The sequence below is a fragment of the Rattus norvegicus genome, chromosome 7 (genome assembly GCF_021556685.1).
Source record: "Rattus norvegicus strain SHRSP/BbbUtx chromosome 7, alternate assembly SHRSP_T2T, whole genome shotgun sequence".
Classification (NCBI taxonomy): domain Eukaryota; kingdom Metazoa; phylum Chordata; class Mammalia; order Rodentia; family Muridae; genus Rattus; species Rattus norvegicus.
The window spans coordinates 85,513,567-85,527,308 of NC_141540.1; the positions used below are offsets into that span (position 1 = coordinate 85,513,567).

The window sequence follows — 13,742 nt, forward strand, 5'->3', positions numbered from 1 at the left end:
TTCACAGCCGTGATGAGAGCATCCCAGTTAATAACCCATCAAACAGTGGAGGTTCACTCTGGCTTGTACCCTTGACATCCCCAGAGCATCACTTTGACCCTCATACTATTGAATGTACCAGTGTTATACAGTAGACTCAGCCAGGCTCTTGTTCCCACCTCTTCGTGGTCTTTCATCCCAGCTCATGAATTACTTCTTGTTTTTATTACTTATATGTTAGATCCTCCTGAAGCCGTTCTCTTGTTTATTATGAATAGCCACATGCGCTAGCTATGTGGCTTTAGAAAAGTTCATAACCTCTCTGTGCCTTGCCTTCATCCTTGAAGGGAAGATTACCATAGGATATGTCATGTTGCGTTCTAGGGGCTATGTAAGCTATGTAGGTAAACAAAATAGTGTCTATGTCACAGGATTGCTATTCTCTTAATTCTGGTCTTATAATCACCCTCACTGAATCACATCTCCATCCCAGCATGTATAGAAGCAGAGCCAGAGAAAGGATTATGGAGGAAGAACTTAGATTTATTTATTTATTATATATAAGTACACTGTAGCTGTCTTCAGACACACAAGAAGAGGGCATCAGATCCCATTACAGATGGTTGTGAACCACCATGTAGTTGCTGGGATTTGAACTCAGCACCTCTGGAAGAGCAGTCAGTGCTCTTAACCACTGAGCCATCTCTCCAGCCCCAAACCTAGCTGAGTAAGCCCTCTATCAATTGAGATACACTCCAACTCTTAGATTTTTCAGTCTGATACTTATTTCATCTCCAGGAATGCAACTCTTTCACATAAAAGCTAGAACAAATCCATACATGTGACAGATCCACAGGTAAAAAGAAATGTTCTACAGAACCACTGTCTTTATACTCCATCTCATCACTGAGACCAATGAGTTCAGAAAACAAAAACAAAACAAAGTAGGACACCACCACCACCACCCAGAACCTGTGCTCTACTCCATCTCAATTTTCAGGTCCAACGTGGCTATGCTCATACTGCCCTTTATGATACTTCCTACTTTGCTTGGTCTTGAAACATCAAGAGGTTCTTCATGCTCTGGTAGCCTTGCCAGTATTTCCACAACTCTGCCTCCTGCTTTGACAAGGAGACAAGTCATTGGATGTGAGAAGATAACTAAATTACTGGATTGTGCAATCTCTCTGAAGGCAAGCACCCTGGTCACAGGGTGGTGAACAGGGGAAACAGCTGTGTGTCATTGACCATGCCAGCTCAGAGCTTGGGGCCACGCACCAGGTTTGAGCTGAAAGTGAGGGACATGTATGAATTTTAATGAAAGCTTTGTTTCTTTGGTTTTATTTATTTATTTAAGAAGAGAACACCACCACTTAAAGTCTCTATTAGAAAACACCCAACCTGCTTTGAAGTAGTTAAAAGCAAAGTGAAGATATCGTCATGAAAGCATCCCTGAGCTAAAGCTGATACTGTGCCAACATGCCTTTGGGGAGTTACATAACTGCTTGCAGAGCAGGTCAGGTGGTGATGCGAGCTATTTTAGACTAGTCTTTGTCCTAAAAGTCACTGGTGATCGTCCTTCTAATTACTGTGTGGTTCTTGGAGGGTGTATTGATGTCACCTGGAAACATGTCTCTGACTCACTGAGAATGATCTTTATGGACTTAAATAACTTACAGGTGGGACAGGGCTCCGTACGGATGAGCCCTCTAGGTACAGAAACTCCAGAGCCACCACTCTCAGGCACTCCTTGCCTGAGATGACTCACGAGGAAGTTTTCTCAGAGACTGCCTCTGACAGAATGGGACAGAAGGTTTGACTGTTATTTCAAGTATAGTTATACACTATAGTATATATTTTGGGAGTTGTTTTTTTACACATTTTACATCTAAAATGTGAAATTTTAATTGATTTTACTTGGCAGAGTATTGAGTTATACTGATTGTGTTCCTTGCAACTGTCAACCCAGTCTGCTTGAGTGTATCCTAGCAGCAGATTCTGGGGCCACCTTTCTATTCTTCCAATAGGACAGTGTGAACTCAGGCAATGGCTTAACCGCACTGTGCTTCAGTGTCCTCATTCCAGTGAAGTAATTAAAGAATTCCTTCTGCTTGGGATTACTGCAGTCATTAAAAAATCACGATGTTTTCCTTAATTGAACATTAAAGATTCTGTGTCATCGTTGTCATCATCATCATCACCATCATCATCAGGCTGTTGAACCATGTGGAGTCACACTTAGTATGTCTGTTGCTAAACAGCTTCCCTAAGAATTCTCCCTAACAGGAATGAGCCTGCATTCTCAGATGGGATAACATATTATAAATATGTTTTTAGATGAATTACGAGTACTAGAACACCAATTAGATAAGGGTTCTTACTGGTGTGGTGAGAGGAGCCCCTGCAACAGTGTGTCCCCTGCAGTATCTCCATCTTTGACCTGAAGTTCTTGTCCTTCTCATCTGCTGCTGGAAACTTCCCTATGAAAATGCCATCCTGCCATTATCTACCTTCTTTCTTCTTTTACCAAGTGGCCTACGTGACTGTTTATAGTGAACTGGTACAGAAACCAGGGTCTTGCTTTCAATGTGTCACTACCTACTGTCATCAGTTGCTCAACCCTGGATTTGATCTGCCTGCCTCCTCCTTCCCATTCTGTGTGCTCTACCTGAACCTCCATTTTTCCTTTTTTAAAATTATCCTCTCATAATTTACATCCTGAACAGAGTTCCCCCATCCCCACCATGCCCCTCCCTACCTACTCTCCTTGCATTTCCCTTTAGAAAAGGGCATACCTCCCAGGGACATCAATACAAACAAGGCGTATCAAGTTGCAATCAGACTAGGCACCTCCCCTCAAATTAAAACTGGACCCTGCAATCCAGTATGAGGAGAAGGGTCCCCAAAGCAGGCAAAAGTGTCAGAGACAGCCCCAATTCCTCTGTTAGGAGTCCCTCAAGAATACCAGGCTATGCTAATATAATGTATACACAGAAGGCCTAAGCCAGACCTGTACAGGCTCCCTGATTTTCAGTTCACTTTAGTGCACCCCGTGGGTCCAGGTTTGTTGATTCTATGGGTTTTCTTGTGGTTTCCATGACCCTCTGGCTCCTACAATCCTTCCTCCCTGCTCTGCAGCAGGATTCCCCAAGCTCCTACTAATGTTTGGCTGAAACAACCATGCTTTACTTGCAATTTCCAGGCTTAGGCCCAACTGTTGGATGTGGCTCCAGATACTTTATTCTTTCCAGAATTTGTCCTTTATTCTGTTCCAGAGCATAAAGCTCTTTAGATAATTCCCTCCTTAAGCTCTTTTGGGCCACCTGTGTGAGGTAAGACACAAATGAGACAAAGCTCACTGACCTTAGTGTGACCTATGATGCCTACAATGCCACCCTCTCACACATGCCATTCCTTCTGCTAGAATTATTTCCTTTACCTTCAGGCTTGTCTAACGACTACCTGTTTTTCAGGTCTCAGTTAACCTTTGACCTTTACCTGATTCTAGGAGAGAGTGGGTCCCTCTCCTTTATGGTCTTAGCCTCACAAGCTTTCATTACATCGTATGCTATTGTGGGTATGTTTTAACACACTTGTCCATGAGCTTACTCACCATCACTTCCAAGGGACTAAGGTTGCAGGAAGCACAGTTACCCTGACAATATTTGCAGCACTAAAAATTCCTTCATAGTCATAATTCAGTGATGTCTTCTGGAAGGGGTTGTGATCAAGCTAAAAATCTTCTTTTTCCTATGTCCCCTTAGGTTGGATGGACAGATTGATGTTATTTATAACAAATCAATACTCCCTTCACTTTACCTCTATCCATCTTTCCCAACTCTCTTAAAACTCAGTTATGGGTATTAGCCTGTGGTTGGGAAGACCTGTGTCTTATTCCTCATTGCGTCCCCAGAGGCAAGCATGGTACCCGGACTGCAGATGACTCAAAGAGTGTTTCACCCTGTGGTAGAGAAAAGGCTTGGATAATGCTTAGGGATATGATTGCTTCCAGCAATACTACCAGTTCTTGTGTAATTACAGAGTGGTGGCAGGTTGGAAATGGGAGGGAAATATGCAGGTTGTAGATGAAGGGACAAATTGTGGAGGAAGAAAACCCACCCCCTATTGACATTGGTGTTGATCACTGTAGATTATAGAAAAAGTCCCATATGAAGGCAAAAAAGAGCCAGCAATAGTTCCCTGATCACTGAGAGTCACATATGAAAAACACTCCTTGTTTCTGACAGGGTTAAGGTTGTCATAGAAAGCACATGTCTGGAATTCAGTAGACATTTGATACGATCATTTATGATACTCTGACAACCAAAGCTGCCATGTGCACTGGGTGATAGCATGCTTCGGTTCGCAGAGAGGCCTGGCTAATGAACTACCGTCATCTCTGGCAGGATGTCACCCTGCTCTATCCTCGTCCTTACTCTGTTTAATGTGCTTAATTGATGACACGAACAGAAACGTGGAAGGCACAGGACTGACAGCAGACTACAGTTCCACAGGCCTGGGAGAGATCTGTGACTACAAATGCCAGTGCTGGGTGACAATGCTATTGTAAGCTGTGTGTCCTCAGAGCCTTCTTGCTCAAGAACTCCATCTCTGTTGTTCCCTTGCATCCTTCTATTCCTAGAAAGAGGAAGGATGAGGGACCTGAAGTTCTGAGGGATGATGAGTCTCCCCAAGTCAGAGCCAACTGATTTGTCTGAGTCTGAGTTCCTCCCAGTTTGGGAGCTGATCATCACAACTCACAAAGATCTAACAGCTTTATTCCAAGGTGATGACATTTAACTCAGCTTATTTCAAGTATGCGCTGTGTCTTGTACATTCTAGGACTCTGTGTGGGGCAGAAACATGGAGAATACAGTTCCAGTCCTCAAGATCTCAGGGAACTGGCAGAGCCTACAGTCAGGCAGCTAGGCTGCATGGATGGTTTTGTGGATCAGCTTGACACAAGCTAGTGCCATCAAAGAGGAAGGAGCCCCAGTTGAGGAAATTTCTCCATGAGATCCAGCTGTAAGGCATTTTTCAATTAGTGATCAGAGGGGAAGGACCAGTTCACTGTGGGCAGGTGGTGCCATTCCTACAGTGGTACTCCTGGGTTCTATAAGAAAGCAGGCCAGGAGAGCCATGGGAAGCTAGCTAGTAAGCAGCACTCCTTTATGGCCTCCACATCAGCTCCTGTTTCCATGTTTCCGCCCTGGTTGAGTTCCTGTCCTGACTTCTTTTGCTGATGAACAATGATATGGAAATGAAAACCAAATAAACCCTTGGCTCCCAAACTTGCTTTTTGGTCATGGTGTTTCATTACAGCCAGTAGAAACCCTGACCAAGACACACATATACACAAAGTATACAGCAGTGGAAGAAATTCTTGGCAAGAGTGAGCACAACAGGGCAGTCTGCTCTGCAGTGGGGGGCAGGTGCTACCTGAGATGGGCATGAAACACGAAGCAGAAAGCAATTTGGGAAGGGCTCTGAGCTCAAGGAACAGGAACAGTGCAAACTGAACCATGGAAGATGGGAAGCAAGGGACAGGTATGCAGGCCACTCAGTCCTTTATTTTAATGGAATACAGTGGTCAGATGAGAAAAAACTGTAGTCAAGACAGGAATACTGTAGCGAGGCTTGGGAAACTGGGAAAGTCAAGCTTTGGAGAAAGATGCAGGTCATACTGAAGGCTATCTGTGAAGGAGGTCGTGATATGAACTGAGTAGGGCAAGGAGAAGGAGATGAGTGTGGAGCCTCTTCACTCAGAGTTTGTACATTGACAGAATTGACTTCCTAGTGCAAAAATCATGTAGAATTCCAAGTGAACAAAAGGATGTAACAGGAAAAGTTAAACGTTAAAAATACTTTTGTCTTGTACTGCACACTTGGCTGTACTGTAGCCTACATAAAGGAACAGCCAAAAGGAGATATGTATAAATCCACTTAATCAAAGGGCAACAAAAACCAACAAAATGGAAATTATTTCAGTCAGCAGATGGAAAACCTATCTGGCATATAGCCTGAGGAACTACTAAAAGAAAAAAAAACAAAAACAAAAATGGAATAATACAATCTGAATGGCTTGGGATGGTCAAACATCAATGCTGGATTTATCCCTGTGAACTCCAATAAAAATAAAATAAATAACAAATATGGGAACAAACACTCAGAGAAATGCAAGTTTGCTGGGTGGTTGCTTTAATTATGACACCTATTTAAGGAACTTAAACAGAAAAGAGGAGAGGTTGGATAGTGAAGTCATATAAAAATATTTCAAGGGTAAGGCCTGGCTACCACCAGAGAGCTTCTAGATTATGGAAAGGGCTCAAAAGAAAGCAGGTACAAGGTAGGAGAAGTGAGCCTTCTCTCCCATCTTGTGACACCTGGTCACGGTATGATACTGTCACAGTGCTAAAGATTGCACTGTGTCTGGGCAGGTGGGGGTTGACGTCAGGTACAATGAATGATGGGAAATAATGTTAGGAGCCATGATATGCTCAGAGTCTCCTTGGTGAGCAATACCGCATGGGCTGTTTCCTTTCCTCTTTCCACCTCCAGGAGAACCAAGAAGAAACTGCAGTTCTTCAAGGGCATGTGCCGGGATGCTGTGCTATACTCCTACTCTCCTTCTGGAGCATGGGTGCAGGCAAGGAAAGGAAGGTAGTCTCTCTCCAACAATGGGCTCCAGTTCTGTACCCTTGATCACTCTCTATCAACTACAAACCATTCTTACCCTCAAGCTCCTAAAAGTCTCAAGCTTCAGGTCACTCCGCTTTGCCCCTTCCTTCCCTCTGAAAGGGCTTTCTGCTTACTCTAATAAGAGATGTATAGCTTTTAAAAAGAATGAAGGGTACTCTCAATTAGATGGCACTCTGCCCAAAGATCAGCTCTGCATGTCTATGCACTGTTTTAATGGGACCATCCCCAGGATCTCACTCTCAGTGACAGCTGGCACACAGCACATGTTCTCAGGCCAAGACTTTGGCTGCCCAGCTAATCTGTCCCACCCCCTGTATAAGCTAACTTTTAAATACAAGTGTACACAATGTTCTCTACTCTCTTCGCTCCTTCCTTCTCCACCCACCCCATGGCGTTTTATGGAAAAAATCAAAAGAGAACAGAAAAGCAAAGCAGGGCCTTACAAACAATGGAGGCTACTTTCTTTATGGCCACTGGAGAATGTTGGCATGGTAGCAAAAGGAAAGTAAGCAGGGTCTGGACATGCCAGTAAGAAAATGCCCCTAAGCAATCAGATCTGATGAGACATTCATGTGCCTTACATTTACAAGCACCCTGAAGAGGTAAAATAAGGATCCAAAGGACCAAGCCAACTGGTGTCAGTCAATACTACCTCGGGATCCGGGGGCACATGAATACCTCCTGGGCTCAATCATGCCTATTCACAAGCATCCCTTAAAGACCTACCAAGTACAAGGTATTGGGCAAAGAAAGAGAATGAAAAGGTAGAGAAAACATTGCTTTAGGATTTTAAAAAATGCACCTTTCAATTCCATTATATTTTTCAAAAATATGTGTTTAAGGTGTATTATTTTACGTGTAAGGAAGGGAAACCGCCCCGCACCACACACACACGCCTTGGTATAAAGGTCACTCCTGCTGGGAAGCAGAGAATTGAATATAGGAGGAGTAGGCAGGTTTCTGTGACAGCAGTTCTTCAAATGGAAACAGGTTGCTGTCATGCTCTCTGACACATGCCCATCACAAATGCTCTTTTCTAGGCACACATCATGTACAATGCTTAAGAAGAAAGAAGGGAAGTGGCAAAATCTAACAAAATAAAATATAATGAAGTGACTAAGAGAAAGGACAAATATGTGGAAATGATTGAGAGAGCAGCAGAGAAAAAGGGTGGGCATGTGGAGGGCAGGGTAAGGGAGAAGAGAAAAAGATGGTTCTTGTTCTAGAGAAGTTTCTATCTCCATACAGAACAATTTAGAAATACCAGCTAAATATAGCTGAGAGACCCCAATAAAAGCACAATGTTTTAGTGGGCAACACTCGTGTGGAGCCGGGCTCAGCTCTGTTGCATGGTGGCTGAGGCTGATGGTAGAAATGCTAAGCTGAAGAACCCCCAGTCAACTCTCAAGGTACAGGCTAAACCCTTTAAGGGCTACAGCTTTGGGCTCAGCAGCATGGAGACAGTGGTGTACTCTGTAGACCCCAAGCCATCTCTCTTTATGAACTCCCTTCTAAGCTTATAGCTGGGATCCCCCGCTGCTACTTCTGCTCAGGAAGAAAAGCATTGGATGTCAGGCTGTAAAGCAGTATCAGGTTCTGGCATGGCACCCACTGATTGCTCAAGAATAGTCAGGCCTGCTCCTAGTCTTTGGCAGAAATCAGATCTTCCTGGAAGAGACCTGTGGAGCTGCTTATCTCAGCTGAAGTGAGCATAAGAAACCAGACTCAGGACTATCTGGTTTCTATGAACAATGTCGCCACTGCATCAGCCAAGGGAACACCCTGCCTCTTGAACAGCCACAAGCTCCATGGTTGGAAAAGGACTCAGCATACAGAACTGTTAACCAAGACTGGCTAATGCTCCCAGGGCTCAACTAATGATGTGACAGCAATCCAAACACCTAGCATACAAACTGTGACCCAAGTATATACATGCGTGACTAACATCGATGGGAAAATAAGGACATTGTTTTTAGACCTGTAAAGCAAAGCTGAAAGCTGCTTTGTTAATGGGGATGACGTTAAAGATGGTCTTGGACCACTAGAAACGAGGCTTATTCTTACTAGATCATCTGAGTGATGTACACGTAAAATTATGCTCAGCAAAATGTAGGTGGGGTGTGTGGACCTACATTGCTTCCGAGTTCTCAATCTTTAGAGAGCCTCCACCCCAACCTGTTTTCTACTCAAGTGGGCTAGTAATGTAGTCCTCTTATGCACGCCACATTCTTCCCGGGGCAAACAGATGGAAGCAATAGAATATGCCAGAGAGAAAAGCAGAAACGAAAATGACAGAATGAAAATAAAATTGCAAAGTACAATCTAGGTCAACCCTTCATGTGCTTTAAAATAAGCACCAGCAGGCTCTGTGCATATGGCACCACCGATTTCTATCTTTCATCCCAGTTATTATTTTTATATTTTTTGATTTAATGTCATCTGGAATTAGCGCAGAAGGAAAACTCCCAGCATGGGGCCTGTTTCTACACATACTAATCAGTCATTTCCCATCCCTTTCTCCCCCACCATTCCCTGATCTTTCAACTTAATGCAATTACTCCTTCTTTAAAATACTTTATCCACTCCACTAACCATGAATGGAAATATTTTCAGGAAGTGAGATTAAAAGACTCCAGCCTAGATTTTAATTGTTACATATCCAATTTGTTGCATAAATATGAACTAGGATTGTGCTATGGCTTAGTTTCATTCACCATGCTTCCACTGTAAAAGCTTCAATAGCCACTATTGCCAGCAACACAATTAATTGGAAAGCATTCTGCTATGCATGTGTAACTGTTTAACAAAACACAAAGCAACATATTTGAAGCAGACAAAAAGTCAAAATGTTTCACTTTGGGATAGTTTCATTCTCTTGTACACTGAGACTCACATCTCCCTTCAGAATGCCAAGTGCATGTAGATCCTCAATATGATTAGTAGGCTGAAAAAACTGTTCAAGCCATTATCTAAAACCTCTCTTGACTGCTCTGTGCTGTCACAATGATGATGATTACTTCTATGGTCATCTTACTATAATACCACCTAATATTTACGGGATGCCACATGACATCGAATTTTCAAAAGAACCTTAGTTGATTGACAATGCTTTTGTCTGCAAATTTTAGATAAAAGACAAAGACCTTTTGAAGTCAAATTAAACACACACACACACACACACACACACACACACACACACCCATTTGTTTCAAAGATAAACAAGAAAGAGAAATTGATTAGATACAGATTTTGCATATTGCTATATAAACTGATAGAAATGGTATTTATAAAATAAAATATTCCATTGTTGACCTAAAGCTTGACCCATGTGACAACTTGGGAACATAATAGTCATCAGTACAGTCATGCTCTCAGGGGGTAGGACCTTCTGTCATTTGGGCCACTCACCACTTTATGACTAACTGTTGGAAAACATGATACCAAACAGTATGTCCTCTGCTTGAATGGCTATGAATAATGGAAAACAAAATAACTTCAATCTAGCACAAGATACTTTACTCTTCTCTCTCTCTCTCTCTCTCTCTCTCTCTCTCTAAATATCAGCATGGCTAATTTTTGTTTTTGTTTTTTGTTTTTTTGGAGTCATTATATGCCTCATAACTATTGAAGACATTCTAAAAATCTTACCTTTTCAGTTTTAAGACTATTTAACTAGAGTCAGAGTAACATATGTATAGGCATTCTAATGTTTCTACTAATAATGTTACCACCACAGGCATTAATCATTTGCCTTGCAGATGAAAGGCACTTTAAGATGACTCACGTGTTTTACAACAGTGAGAACTCAACCTTTATAATGTTGGAACTTACAGTAAAGAGAAAATGTTCCATCAACTCAGAGCACACAAATAAAATAGTCTTCTACACTCCAACCCATTGTCAGGAAGAGTTTCTGAATTTCTACCAGATGCCATGGAAGAAAAGTAAATTAAAGTAGGTCAGACAGGCGTGCCCTGAATATTTTTCATAGTTAAACAGCAGACATGGGCATCTTTCACTAATCACAGAAGCCGACTCTCTCTCGATAATAAATGCATCACATCTCAGCCTACACAGAGGCCCACTGCAAACTGTGGGAGTGCCAATTAGCATTAATTGTGGCCGGGCTTGCGTATTCCCCTAGCTCAGACACTCATAATGCCACACTCACTATTTACGAATGCACTGTGCAATGCTCAGCGTAAAGAGAACATGTTAAAATGTAATCATCCAGAGTCATTTTAAACTTAACTTTTGGCATTAATTCACATACACAAAGTCACAAAAAGATGAGGTCACTGAAACATTTGCCATTTGGGCCATTAATGCCATATGTAGCCATTAAAGAAAAAAAAACTTTAGTTATTGACACTGCATTCAGAATACCTAAATGGCAGAGTTCAAGTTCATTTTTATTATGTATTTTTATCCTATTACAATTCACATTACACACACACACACACAAGCATACATACACACACAGACAGACAAAGACAGACAGACAGACATACACACACACACACACACACACATACACACACACACACGCACAGCATGTCCACTGTGATTCCTTATAACTGTTTACTTACTGTGTTCTAACAGTACTTACTAAGAAAGTAAGCTCCATAGACTTTCATGGCAGACACTGTCTCTGAAAGCAGCCTTCTGCCACAGGCTGGGGGTATGTCTTTTGCAGAAATATAGTCAGCGTGTGCAGCTCATCTCTCAGTAGAGTACAATCTCCGAGTGGGGTATCCATGGAGACGGAGCCTCCTACATGTGTAGGGCAAGGAAGTTACTCTGCTGGGCACCATAGCAACAGGAGGCAGAGGGAGAGCTGGCCTATCAGGGAAGAGCACTGAGCCTTTTCCCTGGCGACTGCAGCTTTTCAAATGAAAGCATCGCCCTTGTGAATGGACACAAAGCATTTGCAGAAATACCACATTGTTAAATGGAGGCAAACGCTTGTACAACAGTCATAGCTAATCCTTTGGCAACAGTAGTACGAAGCATGCAGCCATATTCCACATTTTGATTATAGTGCCCTAGTGAATAAGCCAGAAGTGACACCAAACACCTACAGTGCCCTAAATCCAATGGCAAGCATGAGACATTTTGAGGGAAAGGCTTGGGCACTTCATGAATTACAGCTATTTAAGTATGCAGGGCACTTCACCATGCTGCCAGGCAGAGGAGAGCAGGGGAGCTCTGTTGTTCTGAGAAGGAGAAAATAGAATCCAGAGCTCTCTGGGACAACTGTAGGAATACTTTCCAAACAGGAGCTTTCTAGAAATAGACACCTCCATTACAGTCCTCCCTGAGATCAGGACAATTCTTTCCGGGACACTACAGATAACAGAAACCCAGTGGGAGTGTTCAAATACCTTGAAGTCTGCAATTTGCAAACTTCTCCCGTTTTTTAGATTACAATGAGAGTGAGTACCGTTTGTTAGGCAAAGGGTTTCCCCTGTCACACAGCATTCTGTCTGATGCTGACATTGACAATTGCAAAGATGGAGGCTGTGTCTATTTGTCTGCCAGCGTCATGTGGGGTTCAGGCCTGCATTTGCTCTGCTACATGCCTCATATCATTTCTGAACCCCAAAGTACCAAGGAAAAGCTAAGTATTCTTTATTGTAACTGGGAAAAAGACAGAATATTTCTAGTCATTATAGCCTCCCTTTTGCTAGCCCTCCATGACCTGCTCAAGGGTGACCTAGATCACCCTTCAATATCTAAATATAAGTAGAGTTCCCCCTTCCACAATTACCTCTCAGAGAAGCAGGAATCTTTGTGTACTGAGCCTTCCCCAAGCCTCTTATTGTAGAGTTCTCATAATTACCTTCTTTGAACAGGAAGTGCCATTTGAAAAACCACATGTCAGTCTGAAATAGCCTATGTCTGTGCTGGCTTTGGCCATTCTCAGAGCTCATCTGATAGGATTTCTTGAAATAAAATTAGAGTCTTCGATGTTCAATATTTTAAAACCCATCTTTTTTGTTTTGTTATTGAGGTTATAATGTTATCACAACATTTCTCTTTTCCTTCCCTTTTTCCAGATCCTCCCATATATCCTTTTTTGTTCTTCAAATCCATGGCCTCTTTTCTATTAAATTGCTGCTGCTGGTGGTGTGTGTGTGTGTGTGTGTGTGTGTGTGTGTATGTGTGTATTCACACATATTTCTAAATATAGCCTGTTTGAGCTGTATAATATTATTTCTTTGTATGTTTTCGGAGATGATGATTTGGTTTTGGATGACCAGTTAGTGTGCACTTCCCTGGGGAAGGTTCTTGTTTTCATGTTCTCGTGTTCTTGTGTTCGTTCTCTCTCTCTGTCTCTCTCTCTCTCCAGCATTTCTTAGTTACCTATATATACTTCTTGTTTTGCATGCTATTGCTTCCCTTGTTCAGCTCATGCTTAGGCAAGAAACTCATCTCCTAATTATTCCTAAGGAATGATATCCTGCACATATTAAGGATCACTTGTAAGCAATGCACAAGTGATTGGTTGTGGAGATCATGAAACCCCACACCCCTTGCTATGTGATCTTGGGCACTGAAAAGCTCTTGGTAGTGAAGGAAATTCTCAGATACCTACCGGATAAGAGGAAAGCCAGCTATCCTTCTGCTATTCAGGACCATAGTGACACCTTGTAGGCTATTAACTAATGTCCATATCTACAGTCCCTTGTATGATGACAGGTGTCCATGTGACTAAGTTGTCCACAGTTATAATTAGAAGTGTCATGTGGTCCCTCTTTAGTCCATCCTTAAGGTAACCAGGTGCCTCCCATGCTCCTTTTGCCCCTTGCCTCTGCCTGGTACACGGCAGGCGCTGTGGCTACTCAAGGAGGAGATACCTGTGGAGGTGGCTTAGCTGCCTTTCAGCCTGCATCACCCAAATACCTAACTGCTATTCTGCAAGAGACAAAGAAATATAAGTTTAATCAGTGTATTTGGGGTTAATAAAAACCTATACCCTCACCATAAATGTAGGCTTATATAAACAACCTATGAGAGTAAGGGCAAGACATGGATTCGAAACTGCTTTAACTTAAAGGAAA

At 42.4% G+C, this 13,742-nt stretch overlaps 1 protein-coding gene across 16 annotated transcripts in view; it reads right to left on the bottom strand.

Moving 5' to 3' along the window:
* Positions 1 to 13,742, bottom strand: part of Sybu (syntabulin) — a 102,317-nt gene that overhangs the window by 19,065 nt on the left and 69,510 nt on the right. For 2 of the 16 annotated variants that reach the window (XM_087558670.1, XM_087558669.1), the window contains exon 1: positions 11,288 to 11,426. In XM_087558670.1, the coding sequence (XP_087414796.1) occupies positions 11,288 to 11,315 (28 nt within the window). In that variant the 5' untranslated portion in view covers positions 11,316 to 11,426. 16 annotated transcript variants of the gene reach the window in all.